Below are 21,562 nucleotides of genomic sequence, written 5' to 3' on the forward strand. Positions count from 1 at the left end.
GCACCCCGGTAGGTGGCCGCCACCTGCAGTTCCCTGGTCTGTCCCTTGCTGGCGCCAAGCTCTGCTGAACCTGCTGGGCCGCCCCCGCGCAGATGGTCTGCAGGGCTCGCTTGATTCCCTTAGCTTCCCAGACAAGGTGCTGGTATTGCCAGCAGTGCTGGCAGAAGGAGATAACTAGAGGGGATTTAACTCAGCCCAAGGGGTTCTTACGGGATCTTTCTTGGACATCCCTCCCAGTGGGGTGGCTGCCCTTAGGGCGTACAAGTCTCCGACTCCTCCAATGGCTGAAGCTGCTTACTCAGGCAGATGGCAGCTGGCTCAGGCTGGCCAGGGACCAGCGCATGGGGCTGGTGCCGGATTATCCCTATCAAGGCCGTCAGCCTGTGCTCGCTCTCGGGGTTTGAGGGAAACCCAACAGGAATGAATCACCATTTTTAACCCGTGTTTGTCTACCCCCCAGCCCTGGACATCTGCAGGCAAAGTCAAAGTTATATTTGGCTGTTATCACCACAAAAGGCATGGACCAGAAATTGTGGCAGCGGGTTGGAAGTCAGGGAGGCTAATCTGGGGAAACTGACTGGAGGAAGCAGCAATTCAAAAGAGGAGGAGTCCCGATATGGGACAGAACGGGCCTTGCATAAGAACTACTAACCCCAGGCAAGCCCAGACATGGCCTTCTGCCTGGGGAGGCCCTCTTTGTCCTGCCCAGCAGACCCTCAGCCCCTCGCAGGCCCTGTCTTCAGCCTCAGCCTGCGTGGTGGCCTAGGGAAGTTGGGAACTCAGCTGTTATCCCTGGTTCCTTGGCCATGGTGAAACAATGGGGCCGGATCTGACTGCTCATCGGGGACTCTGAATAGCTCTCCAGCAGGAAGCAATAGCAGGGGTAATGGAGGAAGTGTGGGCCCACTTTGGTTTGACACTGCACATGGTTTCCATCTGGCCTCAGAGCCTTTGCTCCTTGGCAGACTCAGACCAATAAGCTCCCGCCCCCACCCTCAATGGCAGCTGGAAGAATGGCCTGAGAGAGAAGCGGGGATAGGTGCGCCGTACTGACACCACCCCCAGATCCCAGTCGTGGCCCCAGCCAACCCATGGAGGCGGGGCATGGCACAGCAGGCGCTGCACAGGAGCCCAAGCACAAGGGCACTTAGGAGAAGGAATCTGAGCAGGGATCAGTCTGGACTGGGGGTGATTCTCCAGAAACTCCATTCCTTGGGGCTGTGACCACCAAGCCAGGTGATCAGGCCAGTGATGGTTCCCTTTCGGCTGGGTCCAGGAGCCAGGCCCAGGAGGGAGACTCCTCTGGGGCCCAGGGGAGGTGAGTCGGAGCTGGCGGAGGCCTCTGGCTCCAGGAACCTCCAAGGAGGAGACCTGAGTTGCTGGGAATTTCTGGGTCTGACCTCCTGCAAATTCAAGGTCCGGTCTGGACACAAGGTGAGCCTGTGCCTTCTGGTGCCAGGACCAAGAAGATGCTGGGACCTGGGCAGCGCTCAGAGACAGCACCATATAGCAGAACCATGAGGGCGCGCCAGAACGGACCCCTTTCTGCAACCCACCCGTCCCTCTTTGCAGCACCTCGCCTCCTCCAGGCAAGTGTCTGAGCCTTGACCACAGCTCCCTCTCACACACAGTTTCCTTCTTTGGTGAGAACCACCTGGAGGTGCCTGTGGCCACGGCTCTGACCGACATAGACCTACAGCTGCAGTTCTCCACGTCCCAGCCCGAAGCCCTCCTTCTCCTGGCAGCAGGCCCAGCTGACCACCTCCTGCTGCAGCTCTACTCTGGACGCCTGCAGGTGAGTGACGTCCCCCTGAGATCTGGGCGGGATTCGGAGTGGGATTCCTTCTCTAGCTTTGAGTGAACCCCAGCTGGCCGTGTGACCTTGTGTAAGTCACTTTTATCTTGGGGTCTTAAGTTCTCCACTGTGGGATGGGCAGCAGCAGCCCAGAAATGGTAAATCCTTCATGAACTGGCTCTGCCCACCGGCTCCCTCCAACCATGTTTCCCACCACAACCCCTCGCTGGTCCTTTGTGCTCTGACCGCACTGAACTGCTTTCAGTTCCTGGCCATCTTACAGTCGCTTGCTGCCAGGCTCTTGATGTACACTCCTTCTGCCAGGTGTGTGCCTCTCCCATTCCCTGCACGTGCCCAACTCCAGCCTCTCCTTGAAGTCTTAGTGTGGGCATCCCCTCCTCCTGGGCTAGGCCCCCTCCTGGGCCCCCATGACCCCTGTGCATCCCTGTGGCACTGCACCAATTTCTCTGCAGCACCACGGTCTGTCCACAACAGTAACAGCATCAGTACTGCCTCAGCTTCCTCATTTTTCCATTTCATCCTTCAAGACACCACAAGCTTTGTTAGCAAGGAGTCTTGTGGCTTTCTTGAGTCTTCCCCTAAACCATGAAGAGTTTAAGAACCCAGGGTTTTATTCCAAATTTGTGCCAGGCTGGGTGCAGTGGCTCATGCCTATAATCCCAACACTTTGAGAGGCCAAGGTGAGATCATTTGAGCCTAGGAGCTCAAGGCTGGCCTGAGCCACACAATGAGATCCCATCTCTATTTCTAAAAGAAAAAAAAAGGCTGGGCGCAGTGGCTCATGCCTGTAATCCCAGCACTTTGGGAGGCCAAGGCGGGTGGATCACCTGAGGTCAGGAGTTCGAGACCAGCCTGGCCAAGATGGTGAAACCGTGTCTCTAATAAAAATACAAAAAAATAGCCAGGCATGGTGGCACATGCCTGTAATCCCAGCTACTCAGGAGGCTGAGGCAGGAGAATCACTTGAACCCAGGAGGAGGAGGTTGCAGTGAGCCGAGACCACACCATTGCACTTCAGCCTGGGCAACAAGAACAAACTCTGTCTCAAAAAAAAAAAAAACAAATTTGGATCAGCCATCTCCTTCCACACCCCACGGGGAGAGGACTAGGGCTTGATCAGTCTGCTGCTTTCATTGCTTCTCATTGCCACAGGGTGTCACTGTTAAACACCAGCATGGTGCAGGCTGGTGCTGATGGCTGTCTAGTTCTGTAGGTACAATGATGCCACACCCCTACAGAGATGCTCCATACCAGGACTCCAAAATTATAGTTCTTAGTGCCCTGGTTCTGCAGTTACCATACTCTGCCACCTCCCATTCTACCGTCTGGGAGCACTGTACCAGAGCCATTTCTGCTGTCAATGTCATGGAGACAGAACTATGTCCTTCATCTCTCCCCAAGATCTCCTTCCCCCCCAGGTCAGGGAGCTTTTTTTCAGAACACAGAGTATTTAAATTTTAATTTAAAAATTAGCTTATCTCTGAACAGTGAGCCTGGCTGCCTTCAATGACCCCAAGAAACTTTGCCCTGTTGAGGGGGACTGATCAAGGGATTCCCAGTTACCCATTATTCCAGAGTTGAAATCTAGATTCCAAGACAATATTTCTGGCACCTCTCAATCAAGGGAAGAGGGGAAGAATTTAAAAATACAGGTTGGATTTTTAGGAGAGCATCTTGCTGTATGTCAGCTCCTTGTGGGTGAGGACCACATCTGATTCACATCAGGGTCCCCAGAGCCCATCCAGCCCTGGCCCAGAGTTTCCTTTGTTTGGAGGATGAATAAAGAGTGTTTGGAGGATGAATAGAGATGGCGGGACGGCAAGAGGAGTGGCACCAGAGGCCCTTGTCCTACGTTTTCTGCTCTGGGGCCCCAAGTGTGGGGAACCCACTATGCTTTTTTTGGTTTGTTTTTGTTTTTGTTTTTTGAGACAGAGTTTCACTCTTGCTGCCCAGGCTGGAGTGCAATGGCATGATCTCAGCTCACCGCAACCTCCACCTCCCGAGTTCAAGCAATTCTCCTGCCACAGCCTCCAAAGTAGCTGGGATTACAGGCATGTGCCACCATGCCCAGCTAATTTTGTATTTTTAGTAGAGACAGGGTTTCTCCATGTTGGCCAGGCTGGTCTCAAACTCCCAGCCTCAGGTGATCTGCCTGCCTTGGCCTCCCAAAGTGCTAGGATTACAGGCGTGAGCCACCACGCCACCATGGCAACCACACCCGGCTCTATGATTTTATAAGGGAAATGATGGATTCAAAGTGCTGCCCCCCATCTCCCACTCCCCATCTCTCTTCAGGTCAGACTTGTTCTGGGCCAGGAGGAGCTGAGGCTGCAGACCCCAGCAGAGACGCTGCTGAGTGACTCCATCCCCCACACTACGGTGCTGACTGTTGCAGAGGGCTGGGCCACATTGTCAGTTGACGGGTTTCTGAACGCCTCCTCTGCAGTCCCAGGAGCCCCCCTAGAGGTCCCCTATGGGCTCTTTGTTGGGGGCACTGGGACCCTTGGCCTGCCCTACCTGAGGGGAACCAGCCGACCCCTGAGGGGTTGCCTCCATGTGGCCACCCTCAATGGCCGCAGCCTCCTCCGGCCTCTGACCCCCGATGTGCATGAGGGCTGTGCTGAAGAGTTTTCTGCTGGTGATGATGTGGCCCTGGGCTTCTCTGGGCCCCACTCTCTGGCTGCCTTCCCTGCCTGGGGCACTCAGGACGAAGGAACCCTGGAGTTTACACTCACCACACAGAGCCGGCAGGCACCCTTGGCCTTCCAGGCAGGGGGCCGGCGTGGGGACTTCATCTATGTGGACATATTTGAGGGCCACCTGCGGGCCGTGGTGGAGAAGGGCCAGGGTACCGTATTGCTCCACAACAGTGTGCCTGTGGCCGACGGGCAGCCCCATGAGGTCAGTGTCCACATCAATGCTCACCGGCTGGAAATCTCCGTGGACCAGTACCCCACGCATACTTCGAACCGAGGAGTCCTCAGCTACCTGGAGCCACGGGGCAGTCTCCTTCTCGGGGGGCTGGATGCAGAGGCCTCTCGTCACCTCCAGGAACACCGCCTGGGCCTGACACCAGAGGCCACCAATGCCTCCCTGCTAGGCTGCATGGAAGACCTCAGTGTCAATGGCCAGAGGCAGGGGCTGCGGGAAGCTTTGCTGACGCGCAACATGGCGGCTGGCTGCAGGCTGGAGGAGGAGGAGTATGAGGACGATGCCTATGGCCATTATGAAGCTTTCTCCACCCTGGCCCCCGAGGCTTGGCCGGCCATGGAGCTGCCTGAGCCATGCGTGCCTGAGCCAGGTCTGCCTCCTGTCTTTGCCAATTTCACACAGCTGCTGACTATCAGCCCACTGGTGGTGGCTGAGGGGGGCACAGCCTGGCTTGAGTGGCGGCACGTGCAGCCCACGCTGGACCTGATGGAGGCTGAGCTGCGCAAATCCCAGGTGCTGTTCAGCGTGACCCGAGGGGCACGCCATGGCGAGCTCGAGCTGGACATCCCGGGAGCCCAGGCACGAAAAATGTTCACCCTCCTGGACGTGGTGAACCGCAAGGCCCGCTTCATCCACGATGGCTCTGAGGACACCTCTGACCAGCTGGTGCTGGAGGTGTCAGTGACGGCTCGGGTGTCCATGCCCTCATGCCTGCGGAGGGGCCAAACTTACCTCCTGCCCATCCAGGTCAACCCTGTCAATGACCCACCCCACATCATCTTCCCACATGGCAGCCTCATGGTGATCCTGGAACACACGCAGAAGCCGCTGGGGCCCGAGGTTTTCCAGGCCTATGACCCAGACTCTGCCTGTGAGGGCCTCGCCTTCCAGCTCCTTGGCACCTCCTCTGGCCTCCCCGTGGAGCGCCGAGACCAGCCTGGGGAGCCGGCAACCGAGTTCTCCTGCCGGGAGTTGGAGGCCGGCAGCCTAGTCTATGTCCACCGCGGTGGCCCTGCACAGGACTTGACATTTCGGGTCAGCGATGGACTGCAGGCCAGCCCCCCGGCCACGCTGAAGGTGGTGGCCATCCGGCCGGCCATACAGATCCACCGCAGCACAGGGCTGCGCCTGGCCCAAGGCTCTGCCATGCCCATCTTGCCCGCCAACCTGTCGGTGGAGACCAATGCCGTGGGGCAGGATGTTAGCGTGCTATTCCGTGTCACTGGTGCCCTGCAGTTTGGGGAGCTGCAGAAGCAGGGGGCAGGTGGGGTGGAGGGTGCTGAGTGGTGGGCCACACAGGCGTTCCACCAGCGGGATGTGGAGCAGGGCCGTGTGAGGTACCTGAGCACCGACCCACAGCACCACACTGACGACACCGTGGAGAACCTGGCCCTGGAGGTGCAGGTGGGCCAGGAAATCCTGAGCAATCTGTCCTTCCCAGTGACCATCCAGAGAGCCACCGTGTGGATGCTGCGGCTGGAGCCACTGCACACTCAGAACACCCATCAGGAGGCCCTCACCACAGCCCACCTGGAGGCCACCCTGGAGGAGGCAGGCCCAAGCCCCCCAACCTTCCATTATGAGGTGGTTCAGGCTCCCAGGAAAGGCAACCTTCAACTACAGGGCACGAGGCTGTCAGATGGCCAGGGCTTCACCCAAGATGACATACAGGCTGGCCGGGTGACCTATGGGGCTACAGCACGTGCCTCAGAGGCAGTCGAAGACACCTTCCGTTTCCGTGTCACAGCTCCACCATATTTCTCCCCGCTCTATACCTTCCCCATCCACATTGGTGGTGACCCAGATGCGCCTGTCCTCACCAATGTCCTCCTCGTGGTGCCTGAGGGTGGTGAGGGTGTCCTCTCTGCTGACCACCTCTTTGTCAAGAGTCTCAACAGTGCCAGCTACCTCTATGAGGTCATGGAGCGGCCCCGCCATGGGAGGTTGGCTTGGCGTGGGACACAGGACAAGACCACTATGGTGACATCCTTCACCAATGAAGACCTGTTGCGTGGCCGGCTGATCTACCAGCATGATGACTCCGAGACCACAGAAGATGATATCCCATTTGTTGCTACCCGCCAGGGCGAGAGCAGTGGTGACATGGCCTGGGAGGAGGTACGGGGTGTCTTCCGAGTGGCCATCCAGCCCGTGAATGACCACGCGCCTGTGCAGACCATCAGCCGGATCTTCCATGTGGCCCGGGGCGGGAGGCGGCTGCTGACTACGGACGACGTGGCCTTCAGCGATGCTGACTCGGGCTTTGCTGATGCCCAGCTGGTGCTGACCCGCAAGGACCTCCTCTTTGGCAGTATTGTGGCCGTAGATGAGCCCACACGGCCCATCTACCGCTTCACCCAGGAGGATCTCAGGAAGAGGCGAGTACTGTTCGTGCACTCAGGGGCCGACCGTGGCTGGATCCAGCTGCAGGTGTCCGATGGGCAACACCAGGCCACTGCACTGCTGGAGGTGCAGGCCTCAGAGCCCTACCTCCGTGTGGCCAACGGCTCCAGCCTTGTGGTCCCTCAAGGAGGCCAGGGCACCATTGACACGGCCGTGCTCCACCTGGACACCAACCTCGACATCCGCAGTGGGGATGAGGTCCACTACCACGTCACAGCCGGCCCTCGCTGGGGACAGCTACTCCGGGCCGGTCAGCCAGCCACAGCCTTCTCCCAGCAGGACCTGCTGGATGGGGCCGTTCTGTATAGCCACAATGGCAGCCTCAGCCCCCGCGACACCCTGGCCTTCTCCGTGGAAGCGGGGCCAGTGCACGTGGATGCCGCCCTACAAGTGACCATTGCCCTAGAGGCCCCACTGGCCCCTCTGAAGCTGGTCCGGCACGAGAAGATCTACGTCTTCCAGGGAGAGGCAGCTGAGATCAGAAGGGACCAGCTGGAGGTGAGGAGCTGGAGGTGGTGAGTGGGGGTGTGGGCCAGGTAGAGGGCCTCCCGCCCAGCCTCCATGCCAGGTACACATGTGACTTGGGCTGTGGCTGTGGTGGCCCCAGGTTACATGTGTGCACGTGCCTCAGATGTGCTCCTGTATATGTTGTGCTCCCAAGAGTTTCTGGGGAGCTTGCTGTGCACCCATCCTCCTGGGAGTTGTGTGTGCCTCTAGAGGTTGTGTCCACTCATGTCCACTCATGACGTGGCTGAGCATGCAGATTCCTGGACCCCACCCAGCCCTACAGAATCTCTGACGTGGAGCCCAAGAATCTGCATTGCAGTCAGTTCCCTGGGAGGGCATCACGGGTCCTGAGCTTTGGGGATTGCTGGCCGTGGAGACAGGCAGCTGCTCCTCAGATCCCCGTGTCCCCCGCTCTTTTCTCAGAGCCCAGACCTGGGTGGCTTCTGCCCACCCAGGAACCCCACAGAGCAGCCACGGGCCCTCCAGCAGGCTCACTGACTTGCCCTGTGACCTCAGGCCAGTCCTTGCCCGCTCTCGGCCTTACTCTCCTACACTGCTCATTTCGGAGACCTTTCTGGTCTGCATGTCTGGAGCTTGGGGCCGACAGCGAGCCAGCAGATCTGGAGTCAGGAAGGCCTTGAGGGAGGAGGCAGCGTTTGGGCCGGGCTCTAAAGAGCACAGGCCATCAGGGGCAGAGAATGGGGAGTGGTATTCCAGGCAGAAGGAGCATTCCAGGCAAATGCATAGAAAAGGAATGTGAGTTTGGGGGCGGTTTGGCCTCTTGTGGCTGGCCCATCAGGTGAGGGAGCCCGTGTGGCCTTTGGGGCGTGAGCTCTGTAGGGCCTGAGCTCAAGGCGGCTGTGCCTCCAGGAGGGGTGGGGCTGGGCGCCCTCTGATGGTCTTGGGTGGTAATAGCATGGGCTGGGGAGGACGCTGCCTGCAAACCAGCCACAGGCCTGAACAGATCCTGAGCAGGGGGGCCTGTGTGTGTGCGTGTGCACACGCGCATGTGTACATGTGTGACTGCGTCAGCATATGATGAACTCGTGTGTCTGTGTCACTGAGTCTGGGGATATGTGATTACGCACCTCCCCGAGGGAGTGCATCTCAAGCTGTGACCGACCCCCTGCAACCGTGTGTGGGGTGGGTATTAACATGTGACCAGCAGCCGGGGCAACCCAGTGAAACCCCATCTCTACACAAAAAATTTAAAAATTAGCCGGGCATGGTGGCACGTGCCTGTGATCACAGCTACTTGGGAGGCTGAGGTGGGAGAGTCCCTTGAGCCTGGGAAGTTGAGGCTTCAGGGAACTGTGATCGCACCACTGCACTCCGGCCTGGGTGACAGAGTGAGACCCTGTCTTAAAAAACAAAAAATGTGACCAGCTGCATGTCTGGCTGCTGTGTGTGTGAACCCACGTGTGTGTTTCTGTGTCTGAATGGGCAGTGGCATCTAGAGGAATAAGTGAGGCAAGATCAAGCGTGTTCTGGCTGCTTAGGGCCACAGTGGACCCCTCTGAGACCCCATCTGTGGCCCCCTGTGAGTCCTCATGACCTCTGTTAACCAGGCAGCCCAGGAGGCAGTGCCGCCGGCAGACATCGTATTCTCAGTGAAGAGCCCACCGAGTGCCGGCTACCTGGTGATGGTGTCGCGTGGCGCCTTGGCAGATGAGCCACCCAGCCTGGACCCCGTGCAGAGCTTCTCCCAGGAGGCAGTGGACACAGGCAGGGTCCTGTACCTACACTCCCGCCCTGAGGCCTGGAGCGATGCCTTCTCGCTGGATGTGGCCTCAGGCCTGGGTGCTCCCCTCGAGGGCGTCCTTGTGGAGCTGGAGGTGCTGCCCGCTGCCATCCCACTGGAGGCGCAAAACTTCAGCGTCCCTGAGGGTGGCAGCCTCACCCTGGCCCCTCCACTGCTCCGCGTCACCGGGCCCTACTTCCCCACTCTCCCGGGCCTCGGCCTGCAGGTGCTGGAGCCACCCCAGCATGGAGCCCTGCAGAAGGAGGATGGACCTCAAGACAAGACCCTCAGCGCCTTCTCCTGGAGAGAGGTATGGCTGTGAGAGAGGCCCAGGGGCTGCAGTCCAGCTCTGGGGGCAGAGTGGAGGGAGCCCTGGGGACTTCCAGTCTGGGGGTTATACACAGAGAGGAGACGGGGAGTCACATTTCAGAAGCACCTATGCTTTAAATACTGTATCTCCTTTCTTCCTTACAACTCCTCGGAGCCAGAACTTATGGTCCCCATTTTCCACCAATGGAAAGTGAAGCCCTAAAAGAGTCAGTCTCCTCCTGCACCCAAAGGCAGGACATGAAGGGTGCTGCTGGGGCCTGACTGCCAGCCCTGGGCCTGCCTCTAGGTGGAAGAGCAGCTGATCCGCTACATGCATGACGGGAGTGAGACACTGACAGACAGTTTTGTCCTGATGGCTAACGCCTCCGAGATGGACCGCCAGAGCCATCCTGTGGCCTTCACTGTTACTGTCCTGCCTGTCAATGACCAACCCCCCATCCTCACTACAAACACAGGCCTGCAGGTGAGAGCATCCCTGGGACCACCCCCCATGTCTGCTTCGAGAAAGAGGCCAGCGTCCCCTAGTTCCCAGCACAGAGCTCCCCCTCTCTGATCCTCAGTTTCCTCCTCTGCAAAATGGGGACACTGCCACATGCTTCACGGGGTTGTTGGAAGGAGAGATGTGAGACTGTGCTGAAATAGAACACAGGTGGGAGGTTTTTTTATTGGACGTTTGCAAGTATGGTAGGCAGACTTCTGAGCGGCCACGGGTGGCTCTGCTGTTCCTTCTTCTGTGGCTCAGGACCAGAACACCTGACAGAATCACTTACAAGCCCTTAAGGGCAGGCATCAGGGTGGAAGCTGTTAAGTTTCCCACCTTCACCCAGCAAGTGAATGCTATGGCTTGGGTCCCCAAACTCCTGCACAAGACTGTTACATGCCCAGCAGGACAGTGCAGGGGAGGCCCTGGTGAACTTCACTCAGGCAGAGGTAAGGGCCCCACTCTGCAGGTGGAAGTTGAGGCCCAGACATGGGATAGAACTTCTCCACGGTTGCAAAAGTAGTTGTGGTAGAACAGAAAGGGCATGGCTTTACTAAGCCCACATGGCAGGGCTTTGAACACTAGCTTCTGGGGTGCGTCCTCCCCGGTCAGCAGGAGCCACTGAAGTTTCCATAAGAGGGCTGACTTGGGCTGTCTCTGACATGGGTGCCTGGGGCGGGGGTTGGGGGGGGCCTTGGTGGTCTAGGATGTGCCCGTAGGGGGCGGCCTGGTGGTGCGGAAGCCGCAGAAGAGTGGGACACAGTGCTCTGGAACCACAGGCCAGGACGGCTGTGTGGCAGCATGGCCACCAGGTGGTGCCATCCACCCGTGTTTGCTCCAGAAGCCCAGTGCTGGGGTCCTGCCCGGCAACATTATGGCCCCTCCTGCCAGGGCTGGGCCTGAGGGCTCCCTGGGGCCAGGGGAGGAAGCCCAGGAATGCCTGAAGGCTCTGTTTTCCGAGCATGTGAGTCCCACTGCAGCTCTGCCTGCAAGTAATTGACCCAGCAAGACTGGTACCAGGACCTCAGGAACAGGCACCTGCTCTGCTTGCAAGTGGGAGGCCTGAAAAGGGGTCCCCTTTGCCCAACATGAGGAGGGCCTGTAACTGCTCTGGAAGCACCTGGGCCCATCCCACGCTGCTTCTGTGCTGCAGAACAGTGACAAGCATCAGCACCCCACTCTCCGCACCACCCACCCCTCCCTCAGCTGGAAGGAGGGCCCGTTTCTAAAATCCCCACTCCCACCTGTGCCTAGCCCCGGCCAGGCACACACAGAGGCTCTGAAAGGATACCCCTCCCCCACCAGTGAGACAGATTAAGGAGCACTGTTGGTCAGCATTGGGGGTTTCTGGGGGTGAGAACTTGGTGAGGGTAAGAGCTGGGGCCTTCCTGGGTAGGGGACATAAGCTGGCCTTGAGGGACACGCAGGACTAGGGCAGATGGTAGAGCAGGGAGGCTGGGCCTGGAGGGTGACCTTCCCTGGAGTCTTCCCTGGGGTGACAGGGAAGGTGAATGCGGGAGGGCCCTTTGTTCAGGGGAGTCAGAGTGGCGCCAGCCTCGATGCCACCTGAGGGCCTTAGCCGCAGCAGGACTGGAGCCCTGGTGGCAGCCCAGGGCCAGGGAGGAAGGGGTGGGTGAGTGTGGCAAGGCAGAACGTTCACAGGCCTGTGTTCCCAGATGTGGGAGGGGGCCACTGCGCCCATCCCAGCGGAGGCTCTGAGGAGCACGGACGGCGACTCTGGGCCCGAGGATCTGGTCTACGCCATCGAGCAGCCCAGCAACGGGCGGGTAGTGCTGCGGGGCGCGCCGGGCACCGAGGTGCGCAGCTTCACACAAGCCCAGCTGGACGGCGGGCTCGTGCTGTTCTCACACAGAGGTGGGTGCTGAGGGCCGGGCCTCGGGTTCCTACTGCCCATGGGGGTGCCCTGAGATGGGGAGCCAGCTCAGGCCAGCTGGACCCAATGCCCCTGTCCCCAGGAACCCTGGATGGAGGCTTCCGTTTCCACCTCTCTGACGGCGAGCACACTTCCTCTGGATACTTCTTCCGAGTGATGGCCCAGAAGCAAGTGCTCCTCTCGCTGGAGGGCAGCCGGACACTGACTGTCTGCCCAGGTGGGTGTGCTGATCGTGGGCATTCCTGGGTGCCAGGAGCTGGGGCAGAGCTGAGGGTGGCATGCCAGGGTCACGCTGCCTCTCTGCAAACACAGGCCTGGGCCTGGCTCCCAGTCAAAATCTGATAGCCCCTTTTGCCTCTGGTAGGGTCCGTCCAGCCACTCAGCAGTCAGACCCTCAGAGCCAGCTCCAGCGCAGGCACCGACCCCCAGCTCCTGCTCTACCGTGTGGTGCGGGGCCCCCAGCTAGGCCGGCTGTTCCACGCCCAGCAGGACAGCACAGGGAAGGCCCTGGTGAACTTCACTCAGGCAGAGGTAAGGGCCCAACTTTGCAGCCACCACTCAGACACTCCCAGCCTCAGGTGGCCGCTGTGCCATGGACATCATGTGGACACGGGTGCCAGCTCCAGCATCACTGGCAGCAGAGGTTCCCGGGCCTGCCATTGTCCAGGCGCTAGCGTCCTGCCCTCCAGGAGCCACCAGGCTGGCAGGGCAAGTTCATGTTCCCAGAAGGAGGGAGAAGGATGCAGAAAGTCAGGAATACAGGGCCCTAGAGCAGGGCTGGGGTCTTGGGGTGTGGCTTCCAGAAGGAAGCTACAGCCAGACCCAAGGGTCTGGAGAGGGGGCACCATGTGGGGGCACTAGTGGTACCCCAGTAGCTGATGAGGGGCAGTGCTTGGTGGGGGTTGGAGTTGGACGTGAAGCAGCTGCTGGGCCTCTGGGCAGAGGTGTGAGCCTGGGGCTCAGGTCAAGCGCCAGCCAGAGGCAGAGTGGATCCTAGGGGCAGATGAGCTGATGAAAGGCAGCTGAGTCGGCCAAGAGGGTGAAGCCACTGTTCATCCGTCCTGGTGGCTTCAGAGACCACCAGGAAGAACTAGAGCTCTCAGCCACGGGTAGCAGCAGACTCTCTGTGATAACTGTGCCATGGGGGCCAGCCCAGTCATCGCTTAAATGAACACCTCTCCCCGAAGGCAGAACAGGAGTTGTTCCATAGCAGGGCAGAGCGGGGCAGACTCTTCCGTGGGCCGTCTCGGGCAGGCGGCACATGTGATGCTCCTGCCAGGAGGTTGCGTGGGCATCTGGACCCAGCACATGATGACAGTGAATTCTAGGTAGGGAGCGGTCTTGTGGGTGCAGAGCTGACTGTGTCACTCAGGAGCCACAGCATATGGTACTGCCTCAAGTACCTCCAGAGGGGTCCCCCGCCAGCCCTCAAAAAATGGCAGAGTCCACCCCTAGCCCCCTTTCCTAGCTCCCTTGCTTGGGCAGGGACCTCCTGAGCCTGGCACTCTCCCTCCTGAGAGGTGCAGATGGTATTCAGCAAGTGCAAAGCCAAAGTACCCGCCCAGCAAGTGGCTCAGATGGGGAGCCTTTGGGCATCTGGAAGGAGGTGGCTTTGACAGGTGGAATAAAGTTTCTTGGGCTTCTCACATCAACACCTCCCAGTCCCGGGTTCTGTATTTCCCTGGAGCCCCACTGCTGCTATGGTCCCCTCCCCACAATGAGATATTTGTCAGGCTGGTGTCTACAGCTGCTGCGTACCCTCAGTTGCTGGGAGCCTTTGTCAAGAATGCCCAGGAATGGGGAGGGCACGGGACCAGGCCATCAGCAACCCTCTCGCACTCTATAGTCCCACGTTACTCAGAGCTTCCCCGTGCCCCAGCAATATGAAGGACTAGATTGAATGGGCACCAGGGGTCCAGGCTGGCAGTGCCACCCAGGAAAGTGGGGAAGAGGCTACATGGGCTACCTGGCCCACTCGGGGAGGAGGGCGGGACTGGGTATTGTTCTGACAGCAGCCCTGTCCCACAACACTGAACTGGGCAGGGAAGAGGTCAGGTGTCCCCATATTTCAGATAAGGAAACAGGCTCGTGGAGGGCAGGTAACTTTATTCAGAGCACATGGCAAGTAAGAGGCAAAACTTCTGCCTGCGAGTCCAGGATTTCCTTCACTGGAGGACACTGCTTGCTCCTCAGAGCTCAAGACCCTGTGTTTTGTCTCATTCCCACCCACAGAGCTCCTGTACCCAAACATCAGCTCCCACTCCCACTCCTGGGGGCTCCATTTCCTTCCTGCCCACCATTCAGCCTGGGCCAGAAGTTGCCACTGGCAGCTCTTTAGTCCTGGGCCAGATCTGGCCCACAGATGTGTTTATTTGGCCTGCACAAAGTAGCTAATACTTTGAAGTTAATTGTCAACATATAACCTTTGGGAAATGAAACGAAAAACTTGATTCCCCTTTTCTTAAAAGGCCTGTGTTCCCTCTTACAGCGAAAGCACAGGAGCAGCCGCTTCCTTTAGAACAGGTGCTAGCCCCTATTTAGATAGCTCGGCTCTCCTTCAGACTGGGCTCAGCTGCCCTTTAGCCCAGGCTCTGCTCCTCTTAGCCCAGGCTCTGCTCCTCTTAGACCGGGCCCTGCCCCCACCTCAGACTGGGCCCTGCCTCCCCTTAGCCCGGCCCTGCTCTCCCTTAGCCCAGGCCCTGCCCCATCTTAGGGCTCTGCCCCTGCTTAGCCCGGGCCCTGCTCCCCTTACTTGGGCCCCTGCTCCCCGTTACTCCGGGTTCTGCTCCTAGAGTCTTCACAGGTTAAGACCCTGTTAAGTTTCCTTGTTACTATTGTGCAAGTCCTGTTTTTCTCTGAGAAGAAAATAGTTCCCAGTGTTTCCTAAAAGGGGAAAATAAGTCTGGGCGCGGTGGCTCACGGCTGTAATCCCAGCACTTTGGGAGGCCAAGGCGGGTGGATCACGAGGTCAGGAGATCAAAACCATCCTGGCTAACACGGTGAAACCCCATCTCTACTAAAATACAAAAAATGAGCTGGGCGTGGTGGCGCGCATGTATAGTCCCAGCTACTCAGGAGGCTAAGGCAGGGGAATCGCTTGATCCTGGGAGGTGGAGGTTGCAGTGAGCCGAGATCGTGCCACTGCACTCCAGCCTGGCGACAGAGCAAGACTCCGTCTCAAAAAAAAGGGCGTGGGGGGGTGGGGAACAAAAGATAGGCCAAAAGAACACATTTTGATTGGAGGTGGAGGAAACCTATTTTCTTCCTGGAGTGAAGAATATTCTTTGGTGTTGAACTGCAGGCAGCACCATAGAACAGCAGTTGTGGCTGGAGTGGAAATGAGGGGAGTTGAGGTTGCAGGGGTGATGTGGTCACAGCCAGGCCTTAGTGGTCAGATGGGGAGACACTGCACTATGTGAGCCAAAGAGCCCCATAATCTTCCCTTTCAAAAGGCTCACTCTGGCTGCTGTGTTAAGAACAAAATGTAATGGGTGGGGGACGGCAGCTGGGACACAGGAAGCTGTTAACGATAATCCAGGTGAGAGATGAGGTGGTTTGAGGGAAAGAGAGGATGCAAGGGTGGTTCCAAGGGTTTGGCCTGAGCCCTTGAAAACGGAGCTATAGTCTCTGAAGCAGGATGACTGTAGGAGGTGGGGGCCAATCGGGAGTGCAGCCGGGGCAGGTTGAGTTTGAGGTGTCTACTAGATACCTGCAGAGGTGGCTGGAAACATGAGTCTGGGGTTCAGGGGAGAGCAGGCTCAGCTGGAGCTACAAATAAGGGGGTCTCAGCACAGCTGGCATTTGAGGCCAGGAGACTGAACAAGGACCCGTGGAGAGTGCCTGTAGACAGAAAAGAGCCTGGAGACCTGGCCATAAGATGTTGGGGAGAAGAGGAGGAACAGCCAGGAGAGTCTGTGAGGTAGGAGGAACCCCAGAGTGAAGAGCCCGTGGCTCTCTTGGAGGAAGGGCTGCTTGGCGGCACCAGTGCAGCTGAGCAGTTAAGAGGAGGCTGAGAGCCAACCGCTGGATCCAACAACACGGAGGCCTCTGGTGCCCTTGGCAAAAGGAGATGTGGCGATGGGGGAGCAAAATCCTGGGTAGAGAGACCCAAGAATGCCTGGGGGAGAGTGTGGACTATGCTTTTTGAAGTTTTGCTGCAAAGAGAAGCAAAGGGGCAGGGGTGAAGTTGGTGGAAAATGTGAAGTCAAGAATAGTTTTTTCTGGCCAGGTGCAGTGAGTGCCTCCTGCCTGTAATCCCAGCACTTTGGGAGGCCGAGGCAAGTGGATCGCTTGAGCCCAGGAGTTCAAGACCAGCCTGGGCAACATAGTGAGACCCTGTCTCAACAAACAATAAAAAAAATTAGCTGGGTGTGGTAGCATGTGCCTGCAGTCCCCACTACTTGGGAAGCTGAGATGGGAGGATCACTTGAGCCCTGGAGGTCGAGGCTACAGTGAGCCATGATCATGCCACTGCAGTCCAGTCTGGGCAACAGAGCAAGACCCTGCCTCAAAATAATAATAATAATAATTAATTAAATAGCTTTAATGTAAGTGAGACAAAAGAATAGCATAGTTGCATAATGAAGGGGGTAAACTGACACCATAGGAGAAAGCCAAGAGACAGTAGAAGTGGTGTCTTCAGAAGGCGAGAGGGGATAGGATCCTGTGCACAAGAGGAAGTACTCACTTTAGAGAGCAGCACAGACAGATCATTGCATTCCCCAGAGGTCAGAGAAATTAGGCGATTTCCCCAGGGTGGCAGAGCTGGGGTTTGAGCCCAGGCTCTGGCTCCAGAGCCCAGCTCTGCACTGCATTGCCTGATGTGACCCAGTGAGTTAGTGAGGGAGACAGCGGGTCACACGCACAGACCTGGGCACAGCCAGGAGAGCCCAGAGTGGGAGGAGACAGAAGAGGAGGAGGACAGACAGAGTGGGAGGAGACAGAAGAGCCCAGAGAGGAGACAGAAGTGCTCAGTGTCTGGACAACGCGGGCTGGACCTGCCTGTCACCCCACGATGGTGTCTCCCCTAGGTCTACGCTGGGAATATTCTGTATGAGCATGAGATGCCCCCCGAGCCCTTTTGGGAGGCCCATGATACCCTAGAGCTCCAGCTGTCCTCGCCGCCTGCCCGGGATGTGGCCGCCACCCTTGCTGTGGCTGTGTCTTTTGAGGCTGCCTGTCCCCAGCGTCCCAGCCGCCTCTGGAAGAACAAAGGTGAATAGCATGATGAGCTGGCAAGATTGTGGGGAGGGACAATGGGAGAGGCCCAGGAGGAGGGGACACAAGGCCAGGGTCAGCAGCTCCTGTCTCAGCCCCTAGGACCTGGGAAGTCACAGGGAGGGTGAGTGGGGAAGCTTTGACATCAGAGCAGGGACATGGTCCTTGTCCTCCTGGGAACCCTGAGCCCCACCTGGAGGACCTGGCTTGACGGTTGCGGGGAGGCACATCCTTGCCCTGGGGCACCCCCAGCTGAGGGTCTATCGCTCTTCCCTCAGTGGGCTGGACCCTCATAGCCTGTGTCCCACCCCCAGGTCTCTGGGTCCCCGAGGGCCAGCGGGCCAGGATCACCGTGGCTGCTCTGGATGCCTCCAATCTCTTGGCCAGCGTTCCATCACCCCAGCGCCCAGAGCATGATGTGCTCTTCCAGGTCACACAGTTCCCCAGCCGGGGCCAGCTGTTGGTGTCCGAGGAGCCCCTCCACGCTGGGCAGCCCCACTTCCTGCAGTCCCAGCTGGCTGCAGGGCAGCTAGTGTATGCCCACGGCGGTGGGGGCACCCAGCAGGATGGCTTCCACTTTCGTGCCCACCTCCAGGGGCCAGCAGGGGCCTCCGTTGCTGGACCCCAAACCTCAGAGGCCTTTGCCATCACGGTGCGGGATGTAAATGAGCGGCCCCCTCAGCCACAGGCCTCTGTCCCACTCCGGCTCACCCGAGGCTCTCGCGCCCCCATCTCCCGGGCCCAGCTGAGCGTGGTGGACCCAGACTCAGCTCCTGGGGAGATTGAGTATGAGGTCCAGCGGGCACCCCACAACGGCTTCCTCAGCCTGGTGGGTGGCGGCCCGGGGCCCGTGACCCGCTTCACGCAAGCCGATGTAGATTCGGGGCGGCTGACCTTCGTGGCCAACGGGAGCAGCGTGGCAGGCGTCTTCCAGCTGAGCATGTCTGATGGGGCCAGCCCACCCCTGCCCATGTCCCTGGCCGTGGACATCCTACCATCCACCATCGAGGTGCAGCTGCGGGCACCCCTGGAGGTGCCCCAAGCTTTGGGGCGCTCTTCACTGAGCCAGCAGCAGCTCCGGGTGGTTTCAGATCGGGAGGAGCCAGAGGCAGCATACCGCCTCATCCAGGGACCCCAGTACGGGCATCTCCTGGTGGGCGGGCGGCCCGCCTCGGCCTTCAGCCAACTCCAGATAGACCAGGGCGAGGTGGTCTTTGCCTTCACCAACTTCTCCTCCTCTCATGACCACTTCAGAGTCCTGGCACTGGCCAGGGGTGTCAATGCATCAGCCATAGTGAACGTCACTGTGAGGGCTCTGCTGCATGTGTGGGCAGGTGGGCCATGGCCCCAAGGTGCCACCCTGCGCCTGGACCCCACCGTCCTAGATGCTGGCGAGCTGGCCAACCGCACAGGCAGTGTGCCCCGCTTCCGCCTCCTGGAGGGACCCCGGCATGGCCGCGTGGTCCGCGTGCCCCGAGCCAGGACGGAGCCCGGGGGCAGCCAGCTGGTGGAGCAGTTCACTCAGCAGGACCTTGAGGACGGGAGGCTGGGGCTGGAGGTGGGCAGGCCAGAGGGCAGGGCCCCCGGCCCCGCAGGCGACAGTCTCACTCTGGAGCTGTGGGCACAGGGCGTCCCGCCTGCTGTGGCCTCCCTGGACTTTGCCACTGAGCCTTACAATGCTGCCCAGCCCTACAGCGTGGCCCTGCTCAGTGTTCCCGAGGCCGCCCGGACGGAAGCAGGGAAGCCAGAGAGCAGCACCCCCCCAGGCGAACCAGGCCCCATGGCATCCAGCCCTGTGCCTGCTGTGGCCAAGGGAGGCTTCCTGGGCTTCCTTGAGGCCAACATGTTCAGCGTCATCATCCCCGTGTGCCTGGTACTTCTGCTCCTGGCGCTCATCTTGCCTCTGTTCTTCTACCTCCGAAAACGCAACAAGACGGGCAAGCATGACGTCCAGGTCCTGACTGCCAAGCCCCGCAACGGCCTGGCTGGTGACACCGAGACCTTTCGCAAGGTGGAGCCAGGCCAGGCCATCCCGCTCACAGCTGTGCCTGGCCAGGGGCCCCCTCCAGGAGGCCAGCCTGACCCAGAGCTGCTGCAGTTCTGCCGGACACCCAACCCTGCCCTTAAGAATGGCCAGTACTGGGTGTGAGGCCTGGCCTGGGCCCAGATGCTGATCGGGCCAGGGACAGGCTTGCCCATGTCCCGGGCCCCATTGCTTCCGTGCCCGGTGCTGTCTGAGTATCCCCAGAGCAGGAGAGATCTGGAGACACCAGGGGTGGAGGGTCCTGGGAGATAGTCCCAGGGGTCCTGGACAGAGTGGAGTCAAGAGCTGGAACCTCCCTCGGCTCACTCCGAGCCTGGAGAACTGCAGGGGCCAAGGTGGAGGCAGGCTTAAGTTCAGTCCTCCTGCCCTGGAGCTGGTTTGGGCTGTCAAAACCAGGGTAACCTCCTACATGGGTCATGACTCTGGGTCCTGGGTCTGTGACCTTGGGTAAGTCGCGCCTGACCCAGGCTGCTAAGAGGGCAAGGAGAAGAAAGTACCCTGGGGGGGGGAGGGACAGAGGAGGGTATTTCTGGCTTTTCCACTCCAACCCAGGCCACCCTTTGTCTCTGCCCCAGAGTTGAGAAAAAAACTTCCCCCCTGGTCTTTTAGGGAGATGGTATCCCCTGGAGTAGAGGGCAGGAGGAGAGAGCGCCTCCAGTCTAGAAGGCATAAGCCAATAGAATAATATATTCAGGGTGCAGGGTGGGTAGGTTGCTCTGGGGATGGGTTTATTTAAGGGAGATTGCAAGGAAGCTATTTAACATGGTGCTGAGCTAGCCGGGACTGATGGAGCCCCTGGGGGTGTGGGATGGAGGAGGGTCTGCAGCCTGTTCATTCCCAGGGCCCCATCTTGATAGGCCAAGGGCTAAACATGCATGTGTCAGTGGCTTTGGAGCAGGCTAGGCTGGGGCTCATTGAGGGTCTCAGGCTGAGGCCACTGCAGTGCCAGTGCCCTCCTGAGGAGTAGAGCAGGCAGCTGGGGGCACTTGGTTCCATGGAGCCTGGATAAACAGTGCTTTGGAGGCTCTGGACAGCTGTGTGGTGTTTGTGTCTTAACTATGCACTGGGCCCTTGTCTGCGTCGGCTTGCATACAGAGGGCCCTAGGGGTCGGCCCCCCGGCCTGGCCTCAGCCAGTGGGATGGACAGGGTCAGGCAGGCCTCTGAACTTCCACCTCCTGGGGCCTCCCAGACCTCCTGTGCCCCCACCTGTGTGGGCAGGTGGGCCAGTCTTCGGGTTATGGGACCAAACCCCTTCAATTCAGTAGAGAAAGGCTAGGTCCTCTACAAAGAGCTGCAAGACAAAAATTAAAATAAATGCTCCCCACCCTAGATTTATTAGCCTGAGTTTCGACCTCCACACCCCATCCTTCCCCAGCCACCTCTCAAGGGGTTGCAGCAGCAAAGTGAAGGGAGTGGGGGGACTTGGGGATCCCAAGACTGGGACATGGTACCAAGGGGGAGCGGGAGGAGAACCACCACAGGTCCCTCCTAGAAACTTTTACAAGGAAGGCTTCTGCTGGTCTCCACCCTCCCAACAGGAGGACCAAGGGTGCTGCTTCTCAAAGCCAGAGGAAGCAGCAAGGATTCAGAAAAGCCAGGCATCCCCGCATGTGGCCTGAGAGGCCAGCATTGGGTTACAGAGGGGTTCTGAGGCCGCGGAATCTCCAGAAGGCCCTCTCTGAGTTGCTGAGTCACCACCCTCTAGACCTCTCTTGAGGGTGTCACAGGGTTGGGGGCAATGGAGACAGATTCTGGGTCCCAGGGGATATGCCTGGCCCTGAGAGTAGGCTGAAGAGAAGAAGAGAAATGTGAGAGGCCTCTGAGCGCAGCCAGGGTCAGTGGGTGGAGAGCCCCGGCCAGCCTCTGGCAGCTGACCTGCATCTGGGGACCAGAGTCACCTCTTCCCTGTGTCCCAACATCTGAAACATTTGAACCAGGAATGAGAGCAAGAGAGAAGGCTCCTCCCCACCCTGCCCCTGGACTGCCCCTCCTATGACGCCTCTCGCGTCTCAGCGTCCAGCCTCCTAGGTCCTCCTCCACTCTGAGAGGCTTCGGGCAGGAGGCCGGGTACATCCTGCTGTTAGGGCCCCCAGAGGACCCAGGGGAGACTAACAGTCAGGGAGGGGAAGAGGGCTGTCACACAGCAAGGCGCTTCTTGCCACACTGAAAAGCAGGACTCCCCAGGGAGGGTGACCAG

General features: G+C 59.1%; 1 protein-coding gene across 1 annotated transcript in view; it reads left to right on the forward strand.

The window, feature by feature from the left end:
* Positions 1 to 20,711, forward strand: part of CSPG4 (chondroitin sulfate proteoglycan 4) — a 38,414-nt gene extending 17,703 nt beyond the window's left edge. Inside the window, exons 2-10 of the mRNA XM_055277694.2 lie at positions 1,632 to 1,795; positions 4,112 to 7,648; positions 9,226 to 9,708; positions 10,015 to 10,191; positions 11,886 to 12,084; positions 12,186 to 12,320; positions 12,468 to 12,634; positions 17,134 to 17,317; positions 17,635 to 20,711. Of these exons, the coding sequence (XP_055133669.2) occupies positions 1,632 to 1,795; positions 4,112 to 7,648; positions 9,226 to 9,708; positions 10,015 to 10,191; positions 11,886 to 12,084; positions 12,186 to 12,320; positions 12,468 to 12,634; positions 17,134 to 17,317; positions 17,635 to 19,469 (6,881 nt within the window). The 3' untranslated portion in view covers positions 19,470 to 20,711. The remainder of the gene's footprint in view (positions 1 to 1,631; positions 1,796 to 4,111; positions 7,649 to 9,225; positions 9,709 to 10,014; positions 10,192 to 11,885; positions 12,085 to 12,185; positions 12,321 to 12,467; positions 12,635 to 17,133; positions 17,318 to 17,634) is intronic.
* The last annotated feature ends 851 nt before the right edge of the window (positions 20,712 to 21,562 follow it).

This window comes from Symphalangus syndactylus, chromosome 5 (genome assembly GCF_028878055.3).
Source record: "Symphalangus syndactylus isolate Jambi chromosome 5, NHGRI_mSymSyn1-v2.1_pri, whole genome shotgun sequence".
NCBI lineage: Eukaryota > Metazoa > Chordata > Mammalia > Primates > Hylobatidae > Symphalangus > Symphalangus syndactylus.